The following is a 26,945-nucleotide window of genomic DNA, read 5'->3' as shown; positions in this document are numbered from 1 at the left end:
CTTTACAGAGTCCTAAACAGTTTGGAGAAAAAAACACTGCACACATTTCCTAGTGAAATGAGACAGCCAGTATCTACAAGGAGCATGGATACTCTTTTCATGAGGCTAGATACTGCCTATGCTGACATTTAATATCCACTACAAATTAAGTACGAGAGACAGTAAGGGAAAAAATACAGTGGAAACTAGAGATTTCACTCATTAGAACAACGTTTTCTCTTCCTTCCTTTTCACGTTTATTACTGACTTCTATCTTGATCGCACCAGGAAGACGTTAACTGCGGCAGTCATCCAAATAACAAGTATGGGATGCATTTTCTGAAGCTGATAAACAACTATGACTTTTTGGTTCCTGTCACCATCGAAAGCATGGCGTGTGCTCAACGTATGAACGTGGATGGGTTCATCTACTGTGTGGCGTAGCCCTGCCATTGTCATGGAAATCTCTAATTCAAAGAGAATTTTTTGTCACTGTTGCCAATAAAATACCCAAATGTTTAATGTAATGCTTGGTGAAATGGTGTTCCTGTGATCCACTGCTTTCATTGAATCATCATAGTCATTAGTTGGGTTGTACTCATTTATATTTTCACTTAGCAAAGGCCTCTTAAAATGAGTAATTTCTCATCCAAACATCTGCTGCCTAAAACATCACCAGGGTGACACTCACTTCTACCTCAGAGACCATTCTCGCTTTAAACTTAATTCATAAGCTAACCAAAAAAAAAAAAAAAGCACAGAGCTAAGAGCTTTGTAAAGAAAAGTAATTCAACTGTTACGATTCAGTTGTATTTTGCATTGATCTTATTGCCTGTTTCTAAGCTATTTTAAAGTCATTTTTTTCCTACGGGGACATGGGTAGGGAATGGATGGATTGCAAGTTTGGGATTAGCAGATGTAAACTATTATATATAGGGTGGATAAACAACAAAGGTTCTACTGTGTAGCTCAGGTGCTCTCCAGAAAAACCATAAAGGAAGAGAATATTAAAAAAGAATAGATATGCATGTATAACTGGGCCATTTTGCTGTACAGCAGAATTTACCACATTGTAGATCAACTATGCTTAAATGATAAAGTCATTTTTCTTTAAACTGTTAGCCATACAATATGAAACCTGGTTTTTACTTTCTTCTAGACACTTACCAGTAAAATTCCTTACCAATATCTCTAACACACATTTAAAAGAAAAGGCAGAAATCCAGAATGTTCATGAATAGATGCACAACTTTATGACTGAACTGCTATTTAGAAGCAATATGACCAGCCCCTAAACAACTGCTCAAATATCTACTTAATGTTGTGGAGGATAAAACCGTTTCCATGACTCTCAAATACATATAAGAAATTCCAGTGGCCAGAAGGGCACCAAATACATTCTATCCTCCTTCAGCTCTGAAACTCTTGTTAAATTTGGAGAGCAAAAACTTTCATCCTTTCTGCTGAAGAGGCCATTACAAGTTAATGAAGGCTCACATGTGATTAACATGAAAATTACAAGCTGCCAAAACTATAAGACTATATACTCTCCCATGAAAAAGATGATAAATTTCGCCAGAGGTGAAAATATCATTATAGATCAACCCGGTGATCTTAATTGCCAAGGCTAATACCTGCTATTTGCAAACAGGTGTCCAATAACTAGAGATATTCGCCTAAATCACAAATACAACTGCAAAATAAATTGCTCAAGTCGTCAAAGCGTCTAGAATTCCAAATGATTCCACCTGTACTAGAGGCACATTCTAGAAAATACACGATTTTTTTTCTTTAACAAGTTTCTGGGACCCTCTAAAAAAGCAATAAATCCAACATATAAAAAATTGCATGGTTAACTTTTGTGCGTGAATGTTCTGATAAACCATGCAGTCTGCTGTGACAATCTTCAACCCTACTAGTGAAACTAACATCTTTGAAACGTAAGATTTTACATAATTTTTAAAGATGCCATATTGATAGCTATTAATATTTCCTCCCTGTAAACAAACAAACAAACAAAACCCAAAAGAATCACCCCGTAAACAGTCGAAACACTTTGAAGCCCGGTTCACTCTGCCTGTCCATTTAAACAGCTCTAGATTGCATGAAAGTGTTGATGGTTTCATCAAAGTAGAACGGAATAGATCTGAGTCCATGCGCAGCAAACACTGCGCACATCCTCGAAGGAGCGTTTTGTTATTAAGTGATGTGTTTTCCGAGTTCTTCATCCAGACATTTCCAAACAGATGTGAGTTTGGAAGCAGAGAGCAATACGTCCCCGCGGAGCCCCGGGGCGCCCGGGCCTCCCCACGCGCTGCCCGGCCGGTGCGCCCGCGCGGGTCTCCCCGGGACCGGCCGCTCCCCGCGCGCACTGGCCGGAGCCCGGAGCGGGAGCCGGGAGCCGGGAGCCGGGAGCCGCGAGCCGCGCCGGGGCGGGGGCGGGGGCGAGGGCGCGGCGAGGCGCGGGCGGCCCGGGGGCTCGGCAGCCCAGCACAATGCGCCCGCGGCGGCGGGAACCGCGCGCCCCTCCGCGGCAACTTTGCGCGGCCTCCCCGGCCGCCCCGGCCTCGCCCCTCGGCCCGCTCCGCGCCGCGGGCCCCCGGCCCGCCCCGGCCGCCGCCCCTCCTCACCGTTGCAGAACTGGAGCAGCGAGGACGTGTCGTACAGGCTGCTGTAGCTCGAGAAGCCGTCCTCCATGCTGAGGCCGCCGGGCAGTGCCCGCTCCCCCGGCCCGGCCGCGCCGCCGCCCGCTCACCCCCACACTGAGCCGCGCCGAGCCGCGGCCGGCGCTGGCGCTGGGGCCGGCCCTGCCGCGGCGGCGGCCGCCGCCGGTTACCATGGCAACCCCGGGCCCGCCGCCGCGGCCGCGCGAGCCGGGCGCCCGCTCCGCCCGCCAGGGGGCGGCCTCGGCGGGGGGACGTGGCCGGGCGGGGCCGGGGCGGGGCTGGGGCGCCGGGGAGCCGAGGGCGGCGCGCGGCCGGGCCGGGGGGTGCCGCGGCCGGGCCCCGCCTCCCCGCGCGGCCGCCGGCTCCGGGGTTGCGGGGGGACGCGCTGGGACAAAGGCGAAGCGGCGGCGGCGGCGCGGGAGGGGGCGCGCGGGGAGCGGGGCAGTCGCACCCCCACCCCACCCCCGGGCCCGGCCGGGGCAGCCCCTCCCGCGGCCGCCGGCGCCCGCGCTCCCCCGGGGGCGTTGTCCCTGCGCGCCCCGCGGGCGGCTCCAGGACCAAACATGGACAACTCGCGGGCCCACCTCGGCCGGGTGTCCACGTCGGTGCAGCTCCACTTCTGGCCACGTCCTGCCAGGCGCGTCCCTCTCTCCGCGCGTTCTTCCGCCGCGGCCAGGCCCTGCCTCGAGTGAGAATCGGCGCCGGGCTGGTGACTCGGCTCGAACCGATGCGGCTTCCCACGTTCAGAAGGGGCCCTCCAGATGTCAGGCTGGAAAGGCCGGGGTCTTTAAGGGGAGCTAAAACATCTGCCGGGGTCCCTCCCACCCCTGATCAGCCCCTGGGGTGGCGGGGAGATTTGTCACATAAGACACTTGTTAACTTGCTACAGGACCCACGGGAATCTCTACGTACTCTGTCTCAGAGAGACAGGGAGGCGCGACAAAGTACCACAGAAAGAAGGAAGCGCGCAAATCCACGGGGTTGTCATGTGGCTAACCCTAACCCTAACCCTAACCCTGCGCATAGTGCCAGGCACTGACCTGGACTGAAGTGAAGATGCTCGCACGTGACGAGCGAGAGAGAGTGTGAGTTTGACGATCCTCTGACTTAGTCCAGGAGTTGGCCTTAGTCCGGGAGGCCTGGTGTGCTGCCATTCATGGGGTCGCAGAGAGTCGGACTCGACTGAGCGACTGAACTGGACTGAACTGAACTGGCTTTGTCCAGAATAGACGGTGCAACATTTTTGCTCCTGGTTACACAGTAGTCACAACTCACTTACATGTTCGATTCTGACTGGTTTCCAGTTGTAGGCATTAGCTCCTGTGCTCTGTGCTGTGCTTGGTCGCTCAATCGTGTCCCACTCTTTGCGACCCCAGGACTGTAGGCCGCCAGGCTCTTCTGTCCATGGGCTTCTCCAGGCAGGAATACTGGAGTGGGCTGTCATGCCCTCCTCCAGGGGAACCTTCCCAACCCAGGGATCGAACCCAGCTCTTGCGCATTGCAGGCGGATTCTTTACTCTCTGAGACTCCAGGCAAGCTCAGGATTGAACACAAGTAGGTGAAATGAGAACTGAGTAGAAAGTTACTATTAGGAAAACCTGGGGGCCTTGCTGGGGTTCAGAGGTGGATGGGGACCTCTCTTCGCAAAAGCAGAGGGCAGGGTCAGGGATGGGACCCCGCCGCTCTGTGCCTGGCACATGGGTTAGCAGGACTGGCATTAGATGCTGTGGACAGACGGGAAAGGTTGAAGCCCCGTCCTGGTCAAGGAGACCAAGAACAGAAGACTGCACGGATTGCTAAGAGGAAAAGTACACTGGGATGGGTGTGGAATGGGGTGGGGTGGTGGCCTGACCCTCAAGGGCCACAGGTGCTGTGGGTTTAACTGTGACCTGGGGTTGGAAGGACAGGGTTAATGACTGTGGAGGAAGCAAGCAGCAGGGGCTGCTGACAGGCCCTTGGGCTGACCTGCTGTGGGCGGACAGTCTGTATTCAGACAGTGGGGAAATGAGAGTGGCCTGAGCTAAGAGAGAGCCAGCAGGGCAGCCTGAGCCAGACCCGGCAGGAGACAGAGGGAGGTAGGAGGCTTGCATGCCAGCAGGTGGCTGACACCAGCAGTGTTGGAGATGAGCCTGATGCTGAAGCTGCAACTCCAATACTTTGGCCACCTGATGTGAAGAGCTGACTCATTGGAAAAGACCCTGATGCTGGGAGGGGTTGGGGGCAGGAAGAGAAGGGGACGACAGAGGATGAGATGGCTGGATAGCATCACTGACTCGATGGACATGAGTGTGAGCAAACTCCAGGAGTTGGTGATGGACAGGGAGGCCTGGCCTGCTGCAGTCCGTGGGGTCTCAAAGAGTCAGACACAACTGAGCGATTGAACTGAACTGAGTGTGAATCAGACCACAGGGGCCAGGGCCTGGAGCTAGAGCACCCCAGGGTGTCTGCAGCTCTCTGGAAAGGAGCACTCAGGGCCCGGACAGTGAGAGGGAAGAAAGAAGCTGAGAGGTGGGCCGGAGGGAACCTGCTCTAGGACAAACAGCTGGAGAGGCAGGAAGGCCAAGCACCAGAAGACAGCAGACCTCCCACTAGAAATGCCCTGTAGCAACTGGGGATGCAGACCAGCTGGACAGGGAAAGAATGAGAAGTGGGAATTGTCTGCAAAGAGGCTGTAGCAGGAACACTCTAAAGGAGAGGATGGAGTGTGGGAAGGGAGCTGGACAGTGCCTTGGAAAGGGAGGAGAGAAGGAAATTCCGAAGTAGCTGAGAGGCAGGACATCAGCCTAGTGGGCTGTCTCATTAAGCAAAGAGCACAGAAAGGTGCACGGAGGTGGGCCTTTCCCAAGGTTCTCTGCGGGACAAGTCAAGGGGGATGAGCCTGGACAAAGGGCTTCGATCTGGTGGTAGAGGGCCCCTGGGTGACTTGGAGCACCTTGGTGAAGCAGTGAGGACCAGAGCCAAGCTGCTAGACATCACAAGGAGAGCACATAGAGACTTCCCTGGTGGCTCAGTGGCTAAGACTCCACGTATTCACTGCAGGGGGCATGGGTTTGATTCCTGGCTTGGAACCAAGATCCTGCAAGGTACACAGTACAGTCAAAAAAAAAAAGGGCTAAAATTTCAAGAGAGAGAAAAAATGATCAATGTTGCCTTTAATTTTCCACTTCAGACAATGCAAAATATGTAAATTCTTTTGATCAGTGTAAATCGTTCAGTTCAGTTCAGTCGCTCAGTCGTGTCCGACTCTTTGCAACCCCATGAATCGCAGCACGCCAGGCCTCCCTGCCCATCACCAACTCCTGGAATTCACCGAAGCTCATGTCCATCGAGTCAGTGATGCCATCCAGCCATCTCATCCTCTGTCATCCCCTTCTCCTCCTGCCCCCAATCCCTCCCAGCATCAGGGTCTTTTCCAATGAGTCAACTCTTCGCATGAGGTGGCCAAAGTATTGGAGTTTCAGCTTCAGCATCAGTCCTTCCAATGAACACCCAGGACTGATCTCCTTTAGGATGGACCGCTCAAAAAAAGAACAAGAGAATGCTTATAGATGCACGTTTCAGAACTTTGACAGAGAAAAGAAATAGAGGCCAAATATAGAGGGCAGAGGTGGCAGAAGAGTTACATGAAGCCCCTACCCCAACCCAGTATGGGCGGACCCTATGCATCCCAAAGGCAGGTGCTGGGGCTTTTTTGAATTTATTTTTTAGTTGGAGGAAAATTGCTTGACAATTGTGTTGGCTTCTCCCATACAGCAATGCAAATCAGTCATAACTTTATACATCCCCTCCCTCTTAAGCCTCCCAGAGAGGGGCTTCTGAAGGCTGGGACTTAACACAGGTGCACATTTGAACTTGGTGTTTCTCTGTTTTCTCTTTTCCCATCTTTCTCCCCTTCCAGTCTGACCTTTATACTGTTGCTACTCCACTTTGAGATTTTATACAGTAGGATACTTTGGATAATTAGTGTTTAGAAACTAATGTGTGGCATTCTCTGGAAAGGAAGTGATAATCATGAATAAATTATTAAAAGATGATTCTCTTTAAGATGGTTAGCATTCCTGATTTATAATCTGAAAGATATGCTATCTGGTGGCCCCAAAGCAGAAAGGTTGGGGAGTAAAGAAAATTCAGAAGTGGGACAGGAGAAAAATTGAGCTGGAGATTTTCTTAGAGGATTTTACTTCCGATGGAACAAAATGACAAATAACAAGAACACAGCCCACTGCTCTGAGATGATAAAGGTCATTATCACCCTCTTAACCTAGAGTATTCAACTGCTGTGTTTTCCCCCACAGTGGTAAAAGCTTACTCTAACAAAAGCAAATTTTAGTATAATCACAAGGACATGCATGTTCAATCAACTAAGTATAATCTACACAGCATTTTAAAAAGATCTGTGGAGGAAAAAAAAAGAGAAAGTTCAAGAAAAAAAGTCTCTGAAAACTTAATTAATAATGTGAGATTTTGCGCCCAAACATTTTAACAGACTGTTATTCCACGTCATTTTAAGATAATTTATGGCTCGAGTCCAAAACATATTGTTGCTGTAATAAATGATGCATGCTCTCTAGGACAATATAACCATAGCATTCCATGACATTAATAGCAGCATTTGTACAACATGTGAAGAAAGAAAGAAAAATGGGAGCTCTGTAGCCTTTATTCATGGAAAAGTAATAAAGAAAAATTACCCAAAAATGGAGAGCCTTGTGCATCTATAGTTTAATTCAACATTCCTCCGAAAATAGTTCTACAGTTCTAGACACCATGCTTGGTGTTGGGGATATAGCAAAAAAAACCACAGTGCACTCTAAACTGCAAGTGTTACGAAGTTAATTTAAAGTCACATCAGCACTTTGAAACAGAATCAACTACAATTTAAAAAAGAAAAAAAGAAAGAAAAGAGAAGCAGAAAATTCCATTCTGAGTGTATACCCAAAGAAATTAAAAGCAGAGTCTCAAATAGATGTCGGTACACCCATGTTTACAGAAGCATCATTCACAGCGGCCAAAATGGGGAACCAACCCATTGTCCACGGATCAATGGAGAGATAAAATGTGGTCTATCCATACAATGGAATATGATGTACTCTTGAAAGAAAGGAAACTCGGACACGTGCTACCACACAGATGAATCTCAAGGACATTATGCTGAGTCAAATAAGCCAGTCACAAAAAGCCAGTCACAAATGCGGGATGATTCTACTTACATGAGGTCCCTGCTTGTGCGAGTGCTAAGTCACTTCAGTTGCTTCCGACTCTTTGTGACCGTATGGCCTGCAGCCTGCCAGGCTCCTCTGTGCATGGGATTCTCCAGGCAAGAGTCCTGGAGTGGGTTGCCAAGCGCCCCTCCAGGGGACCTTCCCTACCCAGGGATCAACCCACATCTCCTGTGTCTACTGCATTGGCGGGCAGGTTCTTTACCACTAACACCATCTGGGAAATCCTATATGAGGTCCCCAGAGGGGTCAAATTCATAGAGCCCGAAAGTATCAATAGAATGGCAGGTGCGGGGACTGGGGGGTGGGGGGGGGTTGGTGTTTAATGGAAACAGAGTTTCCATCTGGGATAATGACAAAGTTCCAGAGATGGCTGGTGGTGATGGTTGTCCAATAGGACGAGTGTACTTAATGCCACCAGACTGTGGACTTCAAAATGCTTAAAGTGGCAAATTTTATGTTGTGTGTATTTTGCTATGAGAAAAAAAAGTAAACAAAATAGGAAATATCAGGATGCCCTGAACATAGTAAGAACAGGCATTTTCCCCTCAAGCGTTGATCTTCACCTGAACTGTCTGTATGTGTGCTGAACTGGGATAAAGGGTATCTCTCCCTGTAGGTGACATAGAATACTCATACAAATAAATACATCAGTGCAAACTGTGGTGAGTGTGATGAAGCGAAACCAGAAGGAGGGGTTTCAGATGACTCTGGAGGGTTTGAACTGGACTGAGGAGTGAACGGAGACACAGCAACAGTGGGCAGAGAGCCAGGGGGCGCTGCTTCAGGCAAGGCTCCTCTGGGGAGCTGGGTGGGAGTCGAGGTTGCCTGTACACACGGGGCTTCAGGTTTTATTTTAAGAGCAAAGAGAAGTTGCCTTTCAGTTAGTGGTTTGGGTTGAATTGTGCCCTTCCTCCCCCTTCTGAGCCAAGTCCCTGGTGGCTCAGATGGTAAAGTGTCTGCCTGCAATGCGGGAGACCCGGGTTCAGTCCCTGGGTTGGGAAGATCCCCTGGAGAAGGAAATGGCAACCCAGTCCAGTACCCTTGCCTGGAAAATCCCATGGACAGAGGAGCCTGGTAGGCTACAGTCCATGGGGTCACAAAGAGTAGGACTGAAACGACTTCACTTTCACTTTCCCCCTTCATACGTTGACATACTAACTGCTAGTGCTTCAGAACGTGACCTTTTTTGGAGACATGGTCCTTACAGAGGTAATCGAGTTAAAACGAGGTCATTAGGGTGGGCCCTAATCCAATAGGACTGATGTCCTTGTAAGAAGAGGAAGTTAGGACACAGACGCACACCCAGGAAAGACGGTGTGAAACAGACGCAGGGAGGAGACGGCTGTCTCCAAGCTAAGGAGAGAGGCCTAGAGTCCATCCTGCCTTCCCAGCCCTGCCCACACCTTGACTTCGGTCTTCGAGCCTCCGGAAGTGTGAAACCGTGAACTTCTTAAGCCTCCTGGTAAGTGGCGCTGCATTACAGCATCCTTGATGAACTGATGCAGCTCGTATAGCATCTCAAGGTCTCAAGTGGCGCTAGTGGTCAAGAACCTGCTTGCTGATGCAGGAGACTTAAGAGGCATGGATTTGATCCCTAGGTCATAAAGATCCCCTGGCGGAGGAACTGGCAACCCACTCCTGTATTCTTGCCTGGAGAATCCCATGGACAGAGGAGCCTGGTGGGCTACAGTCCAAAGGGTTGCAGAGAATCAGACATGACTGAAGCGACTTAGCACGCACACACGCATAGAATCTCAAAATTAAGAACTGGGTATTCCAAAGATTCAGAACGCCATTCACCATTGATACTAAATTATAACAGATAAATATACTTTCTCATAATAAGACTGTTACTCCATAAAATGAGAGCTAATCACAGATTCCTAACATCGATAAAGAATATTAAACTCCGTGGTCCCCAACCTGCCTGCTGACACTGCAGTACTTTTCTGCAACATCCCTGCAAGTGGCCACTCGGCCCATTTCAGAGTCGAAGAGCTTGAATTATTAAAAAGATGGTTGGTTATTTTTATTCCAAACTGCCTTTTCCAAAGTGTCCTTCATCGATCCCACTTCTGCCTGGTCCATTTCATCTCCCCCTGTCCTGAGGCTTCTGTCTGTGCTAACACCGTGTGGCAGGTTTCCTCACCTCTGCTTACTCCAGGGTTAACTTGCCCAAAGAGGGGTTAGCGATGTCATTTCATTCTCTGACGCCTGCCCCATGAAGTGCACACGTCCCTGCGTGGACTCCAGTGTGTTGGTGCTCCTGCCGCAAATGCTGTCTTTGGCATCTGATACACTGCTGCTACACGATGCACTGGGCAACCTCTACCCCTGACTCTCATTCGTGCCCTGCACTTGAGTGCTCTGGACCTCTGCCCACGCTGTTCCCTAGTCCCTGCCTGCCTGCCTGCCGGCAGAGAAGCTGCCCCATCTGGGAGGCCATCGTGGGCCTGCTACACCCCCACCACGTCTACTGGAACTTGATTGCATCCTTGAAGTCAATCCACCTTGTCTTTGAGGAACTTGGGAGTGTGTGTGTGTGTGTGTGTGCACGTTCACGTCTCCCAGGAGATTACATGCCTCTGATGTCCATCATGCTTGACACAACATGGAACGTACTTGGCAGTCGTAAATGCTGAGCGAATGAAGGAATCAGTGAACCCTCGAGACAAAATCAGTTGTCTGTTACACACGCTGGACTTGCACCTGCTTTGAAGGGAACGCTCATCTACTCCAGGGTCAAGTTCTTCATTTCTTCTCTGTCCACCAGTTTCTAGACCCCTCATGTGTGCAGACATCCACACCACCTAACTGGACTCCCTTCTCCTGAATCCTTGTACCCAGACCTGGATATGCCTCAGAGGATTGACCTGAGTGGCCTTTCCCTAATACAACTTGGATATTATGATTCTATTGATACAACTGAAGTTTGTATTGATTTGTATCATTATTATTTTTTTTAGCCAGGCTATATACTGTTGGTTCATATTGAACTTCAATATAAACCTATCAGTCTTCATCAAATGGAATTACTGTTGGGTCTTCTCCAACCTTTACTGAGTTAATTGACGTTTTTAAATCTAAAGACGAGATTTCTCTTTACCCCTGTAAAATGTCATTTTATTGGTTTCAAGCCATCCTTTTAACCAACCAAAATCTTTTAAATCTGGCATTTAACACATCAGCATTGGGACAGTAGTGAACGTGCCATGGTAAACACATCAAAGTCTTCTTCATCTTTTTCATTGATGAACGCGTTAGCAGGGCAGGGCAGGGGCAGGGCTGGCAGGAGTGAAGCTCTTATGTCAGCCGCATCTCACCAGGTGTATCTCCACTGATCTGTTTATTATAAATATTCTGAATGTGTTTGTCCAACCAAATATCGTCCCCTAAATATTTGTTCGCCCAGCCTATTTTCCCCCACGTCATCCACGGGATTCATGAAGGTTCTTTGCCGATGCTTTGCACATCCAGCCTGGTAACCCTGTGAAAAGAGGGAATGGGTTTGGTTTGCCTCTTCGCAATAACATTTGCTTCCAAGTGAGTTCACACCAGCTCTTCAAAAATCTGTTAAAATTATTGCTCAGAACCCATATTAATATCAAATTTATCATCTCTGTTTTCAAGAACCCAATTTATTCTGCTTTGGGGAAAATCATGACATTTTTCCCTTCCCAGTTTTCTGCGACTCCCATCTGGCCAAATCTGAGACCTTTTGTGGCGACCTGGAGAAGGGATTCGCAGTCACTAAGCTGCCCCACTCTCTATCTCTCACCTATCTTGGACCCTTGACAATTTCTCCTAAGGGACATTAAAAAAAAAAAAAAACCCTCTTCCCAGTTTTCAAATTACTCTCCTTATCGGAGAAAAAGAAACCTGCAAAGTCCAAGATGTGCAGACTGGATTTTAGAGTCCTTCAAGGCCCCCATTCTTCTGCCCCAGTCAATTCATTCTTTAAAAATATATAGAAAAGAAGAAAGGGAAAGTCGTTTAGTCGTATCTGACTCTTTGTGACCCCATGGACTATACAGTCCTTGGAATTTTCCAGGCCAGAATACTGGAGTGGGTAGCCTTTCCCTTCTCCAGGGGATCTTCCCAACATAGGGATCGAACCTGGGTCTCCTGCATTGCAGGCAGATTCTTTACCAGCTGAGCCACAAGGGACGCCCAAGAATAACGTGTATTTATTTTGGCCACACTTCGCTGCCTGTGAGATCTTAGTTCCCTGACCAGGGATCAAACGCAGGCCTTCAGCAGTGGAAGCGTGGAGTCCTAACCACTGGACGACCAGGGAAGTCCTTCATTCTGCTTTTAATTCCCCAAACACCATGCAGGCGTCGGCCCTTGGGCTTCACTTGCGTGGCCTCCTGGAAATGTCCTTCCGCTCAGCCTCTGAGCTCAGCCCGTACACTGCCCCCCACCCCTCTGTCCAGCCAGACTCCCTGCCTCCTCTATTGCTAACGGCTGTCAGGACCTTTTATCTGGGCTAAACCAGCCTCCTTTTTGAAGTTCTGTAGAAACTGGGCACCCTGGGGACAGGGCTACGGCTCTTCGCTCTGCGTTTATGCCTCCTCCTCCAGCAACAGTGGCAGCCCACTCCAGTCCTCTTGCCTGGAAAATCCTGAGGGAGGAGCCTGGTGGGCTGCAGTCCATGGGGTCGCGACTGAGCGACTTCACTTTCACTTTTCACTTTCAGGCACTGGAGAAGGACATGGCCACCCACTCCAGTGTTCTTGCCTGGAGAATCCCAGGGACGGGGGAGCCTGGTGGGCTGCTGTCTATGGGCTTGCACAGAGTCGGACACGATTGAAGCGACTTAGCGGCAGCAGCAGCAGCCTCCAGCAACCAACACGAGTTTTCCTAGTTCTCTCCCCAGCTTCAGCCCTGGCTGGAAGCCTTACGAAGGCCCGATATCCTAGCCCATGAACCCAGCTCCCTGACCACCTGTGCACAGACTGTCCCGGACAGGCTGGCGAGTGAGTGGTGCCCAACGGACCACACTGTGTAAAAACACACAGGCGCGTTAGCGTCGTAATCCTGTCACAGAAATGTCGCCATGAGCCATGAACTTCTGAGCCTTTCGCAGGTAATGGCTCACCGTCCAGATGGATATGAAAACTCCTTGTTATCTCAGAAACCTAGGGGTTTTTTTCCCTCGGTAGATTATTCACTCCAAAATGTTCTTAATGAGTTACATTGATCAGAAGAATTTACGTATTTTGAAGTCTCTGAAGTGGAAAATGAAAAGCAATGTTGGTTAGTTTTTCTCTTTTAAAAATTGTAGCCCTTTTATTTTTTTAATTATTTTTTATTGGAGTACAGTTGCTTTACTGTATTGTATAAGTTTCTGTTGCAGCATGAGGTGAATTAGCTATATGTATATAAATATCCCCTCCCTCTTGGACCTCCTTCCCACTCCCTGCCTTTTATTTTTTGGCCTAGCCACACGGTGTGCAGTATCTTATTAGTTCCCTACCCGGGGATTGAACGCAGGCGCCTGGCAGTGAAAGCACAGAGTCCCATCCACTGGACCCCCAAGGATGTTCTGGTTTTCTCTTTTTTTTTTTAAATGACATTCCACTTGGGAAACTCAGTGTTCAAATCGTCTCTTATCTATACAGTAATGCAAGTACCGCTGTGGATGGCAAACGAAATTTCCTTTGAGGCATCTCCACCGAACAATGTAATTTTCAGGAATTTTTTAATTTGCTCCATCATGTTGCCTGTGAGGTTTCATGGCAGTTCTTGGCATAGAGCTGATCAACCGCACAGTAAATATTCTAATGTTGGAATATTAGAATCACTCATTTCAGGGTGTTGGGGCAGCCGGGTTCATGCTTACATCCTGGGTCTTCATCAATAGTCAGTCCCCCTTTGACTCTGAATTATTTTAGTTGGGATGGTGGATTATATTATCATCCTAGCTAACACAGAAAGATGTAGACTCTATCCATTTAATGCAGTGAAAAAAATTATGGAGGTTCATACAGTTATATTTACTATGCTGTCCTAAGCTGCCACACAGCATCAAAACTGCAAGAATTCAACAGAACTTGCTGGAAATCTGAATTATTTATTAGGAAAGTCAAGTAAAAGGCCCACTTCTGAGGTTTGCCCAGTCTCTTCTCATCACCCCCATTATGGCCTTTTTCATCCTGGTGGCCAAAATACATAATGTTTATTTGCAATTAACAAAGGGTCCTGGAATCCTTGCTAATTTATTTGCCTATGGTCTGCAGACTCTAATTATCCCACTGATTAAGGCAACGGTTTAAAGGGTCTTCCGAGCAGAGATCACTGGTAAGACATTGTTCTATCACCCCCAGTTATGGGCTTGCTCATTGCCCTCAGTTTTTTAGAAAAGAATGAAGTGTAAGTTGACTTACAATGTTGTGCTTCTGGTGTAGAGCAAAGTGACTCAGAATATGTGTGTGTGTCTGTGTGTATTTATCGTTTAGCTGTTAAGCTGTGTCCAACTCTTGTGATCCCATAGACTATAGCCCGCCAGGTTCCTCTGTCCATGGAATTGTCCAGGCAAGAATACTGGAGTGGGTAGCCACTCCCTTCTCCAGGGAATCTTCCCGAGCCAGGAATCAAACTCGCGTCTCCTGCCTTGGCAGGCATATGTTCTTTAGCATCAAGCCACCTGCGAAGCCCTATGGTTTATTACAAGATATTTAATATCATCCCGTGTGTTCTGATCACAGATATTTGCCTGGTGCAGACTCTTGGCTTACTCATTTGCACACACGCAGTGCCTGCTCTGTGCCAGGAACGCGGGGCCCAAAGGAGACTAGAGCAATTCCTGTCTCCTGAGGGCCTTGAGGTCCAGGAGGGGAGGAAACACACAGGAACACGCAGGCGGGGACCAGGCACCCAGGAGCCCACCTATCCTGGGCTCCTGAGAGAGCCAGTGCTATCCGTGCATCAGTGACTGTCCATGCCACAGGCCTGTGGGGAGGTCGCAGAGCCTCAGTGTTATCTGCAGGGGAATCCTGCGCGAGCAGACGGGTAGGTGAGAGAGCCAGGCTTTGAATCTGGCCTTGTCACGCCCCAAACCTTACTCTGCAGCTCTGAACTTCCACCTCTGCAGCTGAGGATGGGATAAGAGAGCCTGGGGGAAGGAGGGAAGATTTACCTAAGAATAAAAACTGATGACCTGGTTGGGGACAGGAAGGGAGAAACACCTCCAGATAGGATGGGAACATGGACCTCCTCCTGTGGGGAGCAGTCCCTGGATGCATGTACCAACAGGACATGTTCAGAAAGTATTCGCTGCTTGGGCTGAGGATGAGGGAAGGCACAAGGGTTACCGAACCCCTCCTCGCCCTGTGGGCCAGGGCATGTGGAGAAGGAATCCCAGGTTGAGGCTTGCGGATGGGATCAGAGCTCTAGCTTTGACGGATCTGAGAGCTGAAATAATTGGAGAGGGAGACGGCAAGTCATCCAGGTTAAGGGGCTGGAAATGCACACCCAGTGTGTCTGAGAAGTGGTGAGCCATCCAGCTCTGTTCAAGTCAAGGATGGGATGAGGAGGTCGGGCAGGAGGGGTCAGGCATTGTGGAGAGTTTGGGACCCCCTGCTAACTGGATGGACTTGGCTCATGGACAATGGCGAGTCCTTTGGAAGCCTCACAATGAGGCTGTGCTTCAGGACGATGGACAGAGAAGTGCACGTGAACAGAACCAGAAATGGCAAGGACAGACTAGCAGCCGCGGGCATAGCTCCAGGGGAGGCGGTGAGAGTCTGGGTACGGCCAGCAGCCGCCTCCCAGGCGGGTGGGGAATTGGCTGGTTGGACCAGGTTACAGACACAGAAGGCATCCAGGTAGGGTCTCAGCCTGAGGGGACGGAGTGGAAGGAGGAGTGGGACATTGAGAAGAGGGGTGAGTGCCCATTTCCTTCTTCAGCAGATCTTCCCGTCCCAGGGATCGAATCCACGTCTCCTGCCTTGGCAGGCAGATTCTTTACTGCTGAGCCACCAGGGAAGACTGCACGTACTACCGGGTTATGGACACAGAAGACACAAGGGAGGGTCTCACTCCGAGAGGATGGAGTGGAGGACAGAGTGGGATGTCCAGAAGAGGGCTGAGTGCAGGGAGAAGACCGTGACCTTGGCAACGCGGTTGTGTTTGGGGATGCAGAGGCTGGACCGGTGAGCAGTGGCAAGGCCTGAGGACCAGCAGTGACCAGGAAACAGGCAGTCAGACTGGAAAAGGAGCAAAGAGCTGAAAACCCTGCCCCATGGGGCGGCATGGTCAGGAGAGGCCTTCTCAGGATGGGAGGAGCCAGCGTGGGTGACAGGAGGGGCGTGAAAGAGAAAGTCGCTCAGTCGTGTCCAGCTCTTTGCAATCCCAGGACTATACAGTCCATGGAATTCTCCAGGCCAAAATACTGCAGTGGGTAGCCTTTCCCTTCTCCAGGGGATCTTCCCTACCCAGGAATCAAACCGGGGTCTCCCTCATTGCAGGCAGATTCTTTACCAGCTGCGCCACAAGGGAAGCCCAAGAATACTGGAGTGGGTAGCCTATCTCTTGTCCAAGGTATCTTCCCACCGCAGGGATCGAACCCAGGTCTCCCACATTGCAGGCGGACTGGGGGCTTCCCTGACAGCTCAGTTGGTAAAGAATCCACCTGCAATGCAGGAGACCCTGGTTTGATTCCTGCGTTGGGAAGATCCCCTGGAGAAGGGATAGGCTACCCACTCCAGTATTCTTGGGCTTTCCTGGTGGCTCACCTGGTAAAGAGGAAGGGGAGTTGGTGACAATTCAAGGAGAAGGAAGATGGTGGCTGGAACACACTTCCAAAGGAAACTGTGTCTATGGGGAGGAGAGGTTGCAGGGAGGGGTGGTCACCTGGGAAAGAAGGAGGGATTGCACGTCTTCTGGGAAGAGGGTCAGAGGATGACAGGGGCAAGATGCTGCAGAAAATGCGAGGTTTCATTCATTTGTCAACAAATCTTTGTTGGCCACATGATCATCCTGGTTAAGGATGTCCTAACAGTGACTTTGCGGGAAAGACAGCAGAGAGCACACGTTTTGCTGCCAACCCGCAGGCTCATGGAGCAGGGGACAGGAGAGGGCACACCCTCAGTCCAGCTTCGCAGGCTGGGAAGCAAGCAGAGCAGAAGTACGATTTCGTCTGCTCCAAACAAGCTGAAACTGAAGCCAGCAGACTGGGGGCCTCCAAGGAGCACCCCACTTCCCCCAAGAGAGCCCCCTAAGATTCAGAAACCGATAGCGCCACTATGGAAGAAGTGGAGACACAGGAGAGGCTGAAATTAGGAGGGTTGACCAAAAGTCTGCAGAAGCAGCTATGAAATGAATTGTGTTCCCCTGGACTCCTGTGTGAAAGCCCCAACCTGCAAGCAACTGCATTTGGGGTTAGGGCGTGTCTGACTTGACAACACCATGGGCTGGACTATGGCCCTCCAGGCTCCTCTGTCCCTGGGATTTTGATTCTCTTAGCAACAATACTGGAGTGGGTAGCCATTCAGATATTCTTCTCCAGGGGATCTTCCCAACCTCGGCTGAACCCCGTTCTCCTACGTTGCAAGCAAATTCTTTACCATTGAACTACCTGGGGAGTCTGTTAGGGCTTCTAGGAGATAATTAAGATTCCATCCGTGCTAAGTCGCTTCAGTTGTGTCCGACTCTTTGCAATCCCATGGACTGTAGCCCACCAGGCTCCTCTGTCCAAGGGATTTCCCAGGCAAACACACTGGAGTGAGTTGCCATTTCCTCCTCCAAGGGGTCTTCCTGATCCAGGGATTGAACCCACGTCTCCTATATCTCCTGCGTTGGCAAGAAGGTTCTTAACCACTGGTGCCACCTAGGAAGCGCAAAGGGGACACTGTGGCTGCATGGGCTGGAATTAAACGAGGTCGTAAGGGTGGGGGCTAATCTGATTGATAGGATTGGTGGCTTTAGAAGAAGAGGAAGAAATGTCTTTCTCCCTCACCCAGGTCACAGACTTCCACTCTCCAAGACGGCAAGAGATAAATGTCTGATGTTTAAGCCCCCAGTGTGTCCTGTTTTGCTATGGCAGCCTAAGGTGACTAATACAAAAACAGTTAGATCCCTCCCCAATCTCCTTCCTTTCCCTGTAGAATACTGGAGGTTTAATCTCTGAAACAAGTGAATGAAGGGGTTTTTCCCCACAAATGGATAACCAGAAGGGAAGATTCTGAAGATGGAGAAGAAGTGATGGCCTAAGGCTGAACGGTAAGACCTCACCCAGCTCCTTCCCACCCTCAGCTCCTGCATCCTGGCAGCCCACTGTCTGCTGTCCAGGCCAGAGTGTGGAAGACCCTTCTTTAGGGACCATGACAACCTCTTGGGGGAAGATCTGGAGGGAGGGAAGGGTCAGGAATCACAGTTGTTGACAAGTCCTCCCGTGGACAAATCTCATCTGTGGACTCAGCTTCCTGCAGCTTTCAAATGTTCGTCTCTAACGTTTGAATGGAGAGCCAAGAATCTCTAAACAGCTGAGAAAATGTAAAAGGAAGAAAGGGCAGGGGAATAAGAGGAAAAGGACATTGCAGAGAACAGAAGGAAATAAAATAATCACCAGTGTCCTCAAAGGTTGACGTGACTGCGCCCATAAAACAAGGACAAGAGGCTACAGTTAGATGATAAGAATGGGTATTTGGAAATTAAAAATATGGTAGAAATAAAATCTCCACAGAAGAGTCTAAAACAGAATTAAGGGCTTCCCTGGTGGCTCAGTGGTAAAGAATCCACCTGCCAATGCAGGGGACGCGGGTTCAGTGCCTGGTCTGGGAAGATCCCACATGTCGTGAAGCAAAGCAGCTTGTGAGCTGCACCTACTGAAGTCCGTGTGCCCGGAGCCCACGCTCCACAGCGAGAGAAGCCAGGGCAATGGGAAGCCTGTGGACTGCAACGAAGAGCAGTCCCCACTCGCTGCAACCGGAGAAAAGCCACGCAGCAACGAGACCCAGTGCAGTCATAAATAAATGCACTGATTAATTTAACTAAATGGAGCATGATACATGCAGGCTTCCGTGGAGGCTCAGACAGTAAAGAATCTGCCTGCAATGCAGCAGAGCCAGGTTTGATCCCTGGGTTGGGAAGATCCCCTGGAGAAGGAAATGGCACCCCACTCCAGTATCTTTGTCTGAAAAATCCCACGGACAGAGGAGCTTGGGGGGCTACAGTCCAAAGGGTTGCAAGTCAGATATGACCGAGCAACTAACATACACAAGATATACACACTACTATATACAGAGAGGGAACCAACAAGGACCCACTGTATAGCACAGGGAACTAGACTCCATATTTCCTAACAATCTGTAAGGGATAAAAATCTGAAAAATAATGTATATATACGTATACACAAATACAACCTAATCACTGTGCTGTATACATGAAACCAATATGACATTGTAAATCACTTATATGTCAGTGAAAAGAAATAAGTGACAATAAAATAGTTGCATCAATCTCCCTGAAAAATAGAGTAAAAAGACAAAGCAATATAGAATATAGGAGGAAAATTCAACAGTCATATTGGGAAGTACAGTGTCTGAATAATAGGAGTTTCAGAAAGCACCAGTGAAGAAAATGGAGGGAAATCTTCAAATAAATAACTCAAGAAAAACTCCCAGGACAAAGGGACATGAATCCCTGCACTGAAAGAGCGAGTTTCGTTCTCAGTGCAATAAAGAGAGAACCAAGCAGGAAAATTTCTCTCTCTATTTTAGAACGCTGCAGATAAAGGGGACGTTCAAAAAGCTTCCAGAGAGAAACGACAGGTCTTGGACAAAGGGTTAAGAATTAGAATGAAACTGGATTTCTCAACAGCAATAAGAGGAGCTAGAAAACAGTGTGGTTAGTCACTCGGTCATGTCCGACTCTGAGACCCCCTGGACTGCAGCCTGCCACCTGTCCATGGGGATTTTCCAGGCAAGAATACTGGAGTGGGGAGCCAAGCTCCTTCAGGGGATCTTCCCAACCCTGGATCGAGCCCAGAGCTCCTGCATTACGGGCAGATTTTTTACAGCCTGAGCCACGAGGGAAGCCCAAGAATGCTGGAGTGGGTCACCTATCCCTTCTCCAGGGGATCTGCTCGACCCAGGAATCTAACCAGGGTCTCCTGCCCTGCAGGCAGATTCTTTACCACTTGAGCCACCAGGGAAGCCCAAGAATACTGGAGTGGGTGACCTATCCCTTCTCCAGGGGATCTGCCCGACCCAGGGATCTAACCAGGGTCTCCTGCCCTGCAGGCAGATTCTTTACCACTTGAGCTACCAGGGAAGCCCAGAAAATAATAAGGAAATACAGGAAAGTAAATTTTAGGAGGGAACTTAATTTCAACCTATAATTTCAAACCACTCAACCAAGCATGTGAGTAGAATAAAGGTATTCTCAGTCACGCAAGTTCTCAGAAACTTAGGTACCATGTGTCCCCTTTCTCAGGAAGCTACTGAAGGGTGTGCTCCACCAAAGTGAGGGAGACACCAAGAGTGAAGGACTCATGAGCTGCAGGACACAAGGAACCCAGGAAAGAGGTGAAAGGGACCTCCGTGAAAATAGGCTAAGAGAGAGCCTAAGACGCCACCTGGGCAATCGATAGTAATAATTGTGCTAATGGGCAGCCAGTCAGATTGCAGCCAGGGGACAAAGGCTCTGCAGAAAGGCTGCCAAGAAGACGAAACTGGAAGCTTCTGAAAGGAGATTCACACACAAACCAGAGTATTTGGGATGACTTAGTGGAGAAGGCAATGGCAGCCCACTCCAGTACTCTTGCCTGGAGAGTCCCATGGACGGAGGAGCCTGGAGGGCTGCAGTCCATGGGGTCGCTGAGGGTCGGACACAACTGAGCGACTTCACTTTCACTTTTCACTTTCATGCATTGGAGAAGGAAATGGCAACCCACTCCAGTGTTCTTGCCTGGAGAATCCCAGGGACGGGGGAGCCTGGTGGGCTGCCGTCTATGGGGTTGCACAGAGTCGGACACGACTGAAGTGACTTAGCAGCAGCAGCAGTGACAGGTACAAGGAAAACAGAAGACTCACTCCAGGACAACCAAAAATTGTAGAAGAAAGCAAATTCAGTCAAATGCTGTATAGCTTAACCATGAATAGTGTTCCATAGTCCTAATAATAAAAACACATAACAATTAAATTAAAAATTATGACATGGCTGTACTGGAAAGATGGGGAGGAGTATGTATGCATGTGTGGGTGTATAGTGAGTGATGGAAAAGAGAAGTAGGTCTTCATCTTCCGTGGTGGGAAGTAAATAGATAACAAATTCCTGAAATTCCCGAATGTGGAAAAATCAGGAAGCATCTGTATACCCGTGTTATTTCAAGAAAGACAAATACATTCCAAAAGGAACGGATAAAATATTTGGGAGGGACAGTTGATTCTGGAAAGTCGGAATGGCACAGGGAATAAGGGAAGGTAACTGCTATTTTTTTATTAAGCCTTGTAGACCTGCTTGATTTTTAAAAATCTGTGCATCGTGACTTTAATAAATTTAAATTAAGTTTTAAATTATATGTATATCTTAACGCAAATTCTTGAGCTTCAGTTTGTTTATTTGCTCTTTTTTTCTCACACAAAATAGTCTTTTTATTTTTAGTTATCTTTTATCAAGGCCTTCATTTACTCATTCAATCAAACAAATGTATATTGGGTCTTTTTTTCTTCGCTCTTCAGAAACACAATTTATTCCTTGGCTTTGGAACATTTTTGACATTTAACCCAACAGGGTAAGACTGTCTCATGCTGATTGCTCTTTAGTTCATTTGCTCATTGGTTTATTCATTCATTCACTCCACAGACATTTCCTGTGGGCCTTCTTCTGGAGGTCAGGTGCTGTGCCAGATAAAGACGAGGTCTCAATTTCTGCCCTTAAAGGCTCTTCTCTTTTTATAAGAAAAACTTCAAGGAGGTTAGAGATTTACGTGCCTTTTAGTTTGTTTTACATACAAGATGGGTTTCTGAAGAACTCTAAATTCTACATTTGTAAATCACTTGAAATCTTGGGCGAATGTATGGCTGGAGCTTGCTATTTAAATCTTTCGGGGGAAAAAAATCCTGCATAATATATGTGTAAACTCATATTTTCATATATTGGCCAGTCTGGTGGGAAATAGATGTGGCAGCAGGAAAGGTAATTTGAGAACGAATTTATGGGTGATGTTATTGCCGTTTGGCAAGAGGGGAATTCATTTATGACCGATATTACTAATGACAACAAATGAGAATCCATCTCTATTCCACACACTGAGCTGTGGTCCTTAATTGCATTATTATATGCATCCTTAATGATGTCATTTAGCGATTAAAAACTAACCATACCCCATAAATGGGATGGCAACATGTTCAGCTTTACATCATTGAGATTCTGCATGGATTAAGTTCACAGGTTTTTCATTGCCTCCTCTATAACAGATATGCTTGCTGCCTTTCAGCATCGTTGATGGGAGCAGAGAGGAGCACCTCTTCTATACATTTAATAAAGGAACAGCTGTGTTACCTGCTAAGATTTTATTTTTGCCTGTAGGACATTTTATTGCACCAAATTAGAGAAGCAGGAAAACATTCTTAAAAGATAGCCATCGTTTGGAAAAACCATCTGTTTTAGCTGGAAGAGTATACACAGAAACCGTACCATGAAAATTTGCTGCTGAAAATGCTTTCTCCCGAATGTTACTTTTATGCTATGACTATTTATAATGTCCTGGATGAATCTCCAAAATGTTTTATTCAAAGTCCCTGTTGCTCTCCCAAGACTGCCATTATGTGGGAAAGAGAAGAGGGTTAATGAGTTCCACTCGTGTGTTAGGCATGCCTTTCAAATTGGAACAAAAATCATCCCAGAGTAATGAAGACATCTTTTCCACCTGGTGGTCAGACTGCCCGCTGAAGTGCAGTTCTGATCCTGTTACTGCCCAGTTCAGAGGTCCCCTGTGACCCTCCGCTGCCTGCTGAGTGAAGAGCCAGGGGCCAGGCCAGCCTTCCCTGTGTGGGATCTCGCACACGTGTCCAGGCCTCACATTACTAGCCTGTGAAATGGGCCTGTTCTCTAGACACACAGCTGCTGGGTCCCGTCCCAGCCTCTGTGCTGTCCCTTCTCTCTGCTCCCTGCTAGGGACTGGACTGTGTCTTGCGGCATTTCTATGTCGCAGCTCTAAACGCCCCTGGTGACTTATTTGGGGACAGAGCCTGTGAAGAGGTAATGAAGAAGTTTCAACGGGGTCATCAGGCCCTCCTCTGATACGGTCTGTGCCCTTCTAGAAAGAGAAGCCTTCGTGGGACTTGCCTGCTGTCTCTGGTGGCTGGGGCTTCACCTTCCAATGCAGGGGAGGCGGGTTTGATCCCTGGTCAGGGAGCTAGGAGCCCACATGGCTTGTGGCCAAAAAACATAAAACAGAAACAGTCTCCTCACCACCTAGTACTATCCGGGGGCCCCTAGCCCCTCCAGACCTGGCCTCCTCTTCCCAGGGGGCTGTGCACTCCCAGAGGACAGACTCCCTCCCTCCGGATGCTCTGGATTTAGAAAATAGGTTTAACATGAACACACAAGTTCCTGTGACTTTTCGAGAAGGCTCTGGTGCTCTGCCTCCGTGTCTTGGGCCACGTGCCAGCAAACTGCGTTCCTAATTATCCAACAGTGTTAGATGCAAAGTGCGTGTCAGGATGAAGAGAAGATCCACCTCTTTTTTGGTATCTTGTAACCAGAAAACCTCTTTAGGATCACTGGACTAGTTTCCATTTTAAGCTAATTAGTAAATTGCATTTTTGGCTCTTTGGCTAGGTTAAATTTAGCTCATCTTTTCCCTTCAAGTCAAGCTGTCAGTGGGATCTTTGCAATTAAAATTTTCACTCTCAACTTTCTTTCCCATTCCGTGGGAGGAGGTTGGCAATGTACCCCCCCTTCCCATCCTTCTTCCCTTCAGCTTCTCCCCAACCCGGGGCGTGTCATGCACGCAGCCAGATGGCTACCTACTCCTCCACTTGCTGGCCACCCGTGAACAGGGCTGGCATCCCTGGGTCGTCCCCACCAGCGGGCAGGGCACGTGCCCGGGGCTGCTAACCAGCCTCGGTCACGCATCAGACCCCAAAGCGTTGTTAGAAATACCCGGCAACCGGCAGATAGTGGGAAAGCTGTCATAAAGCACAGGAAGTTCAGTTAGGTGCACTGTGATGACCCAGAGGGGCGGCAAAGAGGGTGGCTGGGAAGGAGGTCTGAGAGAGGGGACACGTGTATACATACACCTCACAGCACAGCAGAAACTAACACAGCATTGTAAAGCAATGACACCCCCAATAAAAGCACATGCCACCCCCTATGACTGCGAGCAGGAGCCTGGAGGCGCCCCGGTGTGCAGGGCAGGAGCCCCTTTGCTGCTGGAAGTGGGCGGCTGAGGAGTCCCAGGGGAGGAGGCTGGGGGCAGGAGGAAGGGGAGCCCTAAGCAGAGGATGAGGGCTGGGACGACACTGCAGAAATACCAAGCACTGCAGAAATATCTGAATCTTACAACAAATGCCAAGACCAATCCAGGGTGTGCCTGCTAACGCTGGGCCCTGCCCAGCCCCAAGGATGCCCGAGCAGGTCATGGCAAGGGGCTGGTGAGTTCATGCAGATGTCAGAAGGCCACCCCACATGGCTGTCTCTGAGACCCCCCCTTAGAATTCCACCCTCTCATCTCCAGGCCCTCAGCTCTCGGCCTGGAACTCTACCTCCCTCCCTCCCACCCTGTCGGCCCTTGAACCCCACAGAGGGCTCTTCCACAGCCGCCCCCCACCCAGGTGCATTTCAGAAGCCTCGTGCCCCAGCACCTCAGCAGAATGGCCTGAGAGTCGGAGTAGGGGGAGCTCTCACCCAGCCTCCGTTGGGCAGAAGACAGACACCAGGCCAGTTCCTCCCAGGCTGAGCAGCCGCTGCCCCTCCTCCAGTGAAGACAGGGCGTCACAGCCCAGCCTTATGAGCGCAGGGCTCACATCTCACCCCTCTCGTGGTCATTAAGGAAGATGGGCTGGTGATTTCCAAGAAGAGAGGAGGAGGGCTCCATTATGTGGGCACTAATGCCTCTTGGGTCCCCTGCGCTGCTCCGGAGAGCGGGCGGGGTGCGTGCGGGGGCCCCGCTGGTTCTTCTTCCCATCCACCCTCTGTTCTCTGCGCATCTGGGTGATGGCAAGTAGGGCGGAGGAAGCCCCCCAGGGGACCGGCTGCGGTGAGTGAAATGAGCTCTGTGGCTTGGGGAGTCTATGGAGGAAAGAACGAATCGGGGAACAAGCACCTGCATCTTTGCAGTCAGAGGCACTTGGCATTTCAGCGGAGAAGTACCTATGCCAAACTGGAAAGCGATTGTCCTCTCCCAGGCGTGGGACCCTGGGCGAATGCCCATCCTCTCTTGCCGACACAGGAGGGAGGTGAGTTCCAGGATGGGCCTCCCGTGGTCCCGGCTAGCTCTAGAGCTCTCAAGCACCTATCCGTGGAATGATGTGGAAGGTATGGAGTGAGGTTTCCGCAGCAGGAAGTGAATTTAATTTCAAGACTTTGCCTTATTCTGTGATTGTCCAGCTGACATTTTTCTAACCTTTAGTTTATGATGGCCAGAGTAGGTAGTCACTATTTTTAAATTTCCTTATCCAGCAAAATGGCTAGAGATGTATGAAGTCTGTGAGTCACGTTTAGCAGGAGTTCTGGGTCCTAAAGGACTCACTGCAGGTTTTGGTCACGACAGCCCTGGAGGGGTGTGCAGGGGGAGGAGACACAAGTGTACCCCCTCATCTGTGGGGACAGCATCATGAGCACCCTGCTCATAGTATGTTCAGGACACAGAGCTTCTAAACCTTGGGCAAGAGACTGAGACGCTCTTGTGTTTTATTTGCTCGATGAGCCCTTACAGGAGGAGCCCCTGCTCCTGTCTGCCAGGCGTCAGAGCAGAGCGGGTCAGATGGGATCATGACCCCCTGTGGGTCACAAGATCAAATTAGCGAAGGACTGAGAGCAGCCTTTTTTAAATGAAAGACTGTGGAGCAGAACAGAAATTATTAGAGTTAATCATCTGCAGGAATGTAGTAGGTAAGTATTCATGAAACTTATGTTTCAAATATACATATTCAAATATTAAAAATATGTGTATATATATATATATTCTGCTTCTGTGTGGAGGAGTAAACCAACCGTCCTACAGACAACATGTACAAATCCACAAAGTATGGACAATATAACAAAAACAACAGAGCCCTGGAGGGTAAACATAAGCAGAAATGTCCTGGGGCAGTGTCAAAACTTAGACGAACCAACCCACAAGAGGCAAGCTTCCCATTTCTGTGGCTTTGCCCTGAGGGCATCCGCCACATTTGCGGTGGGCGCGCAAGGTGACTAAATGCCAGTGGGAGCCCTACTGTCCACGTGGACGGGGGAACCGGGAGAAGGAGGCTTAGCCACCCCAAGTCCCTGGAGAGTTGGCAGGAGCCCCATGACGCAGAGAGCTGGAGAAGAAGGAACCCAGAGTTTGTGTGTAGACCCCTGCCCGAGTCTCTGGCAGAGCCCCAGGCCACATGTGCGCATGGCAGGTTAAAAGCACTCTCAGCTGAGAACTGAGGCCCCCCCCCCCGCCCCAACAAGCGTCATAGAGTACAGAGTTTGAGCCTGGCCAAATTAATTCCCTACTGACAGAAAAAGATCGGCTTTCTTCAAAACAATATCACAGAATCCAGTTTCCACAACACAACACTCACAATGTCCACGACACAATTCAAAATTGCTCTTCATATGAAGGCTCGTTTTCAAGAATAAAAAATCAGTCAATAGATGCTGACCCTGAAATGAGCCAGATACTATAATTGTTAGACAAGAACTTCAAGCAGCTATGATAATAGTGAGGTAAAATACGTCTTAATAAAAAATATTTGACATTCAAACCCTAACCCTATCACCTTCTCTCAGTCAAGACGTATAATATATAAAAATGAACCACTTGGTAGCATTATTCATGATAGCCAAAAGGAGAAAATATCCAGATGTCTATCAGCTGGTGAGTAAACAAAATGTGGTCCAACCAAACAGTGGAACATCATTCAGCCATGAAAAG

General features: G+C 49.1%; 1 protein-coding gene across 3 annotated transcripts in view; it reads right to left on the bottom strand.

The window, feature by feature from the left end:
* Nucleotides 1-26,945, bottom strand: part of EML1 (EMAP like 1) — a 194,128-nt gene that overhangs the window by 129,483 nt on the left and 37,700 nt on the right. For 2 of the 3 annotated variants that reach the window (XM_052660084.1, XM_052660086.1), the window contains exon 1: nucleotides 2,610-2,730. The exons of the other annotated variant lie outside the window; for it this stretch is intronic. In XM_052660084.1, coding sequence (XP_052516044.1) covers nucleotides 2,610-2,676 — 67 coding nt within the window. In that variant the 5' untranslated portion in view covers nucleotides 2,677-2,730. Of the gene's footprint in view, nucleotides 1-2,609; nucleotides 2,731-26,945 lie in introns of those variants that run through there. 3 annotated transcript variants of the gene reach the window in all.

The sequence above is a fragment of the Budorcas taxicolor genome, chromosome 21, assembly GCF_023091745.1.
Source record: "Budorcas taxicolor isolate Tak-1 chromosome 21, Takin1.1, whole genome shotgun sequence".
Classification (NCBI taxonomy): domain Eukaryota; kingdom Metazoa; phylum Chordata; class Mammalia; order Artiodactyla; family Bovidae; genus Budorcas; species Budorcas taxicolor.
Note: the sequence above shows the minus strand (reverse complement) of the source record. Positions and strands in the feature narration are given on the sequence as shown.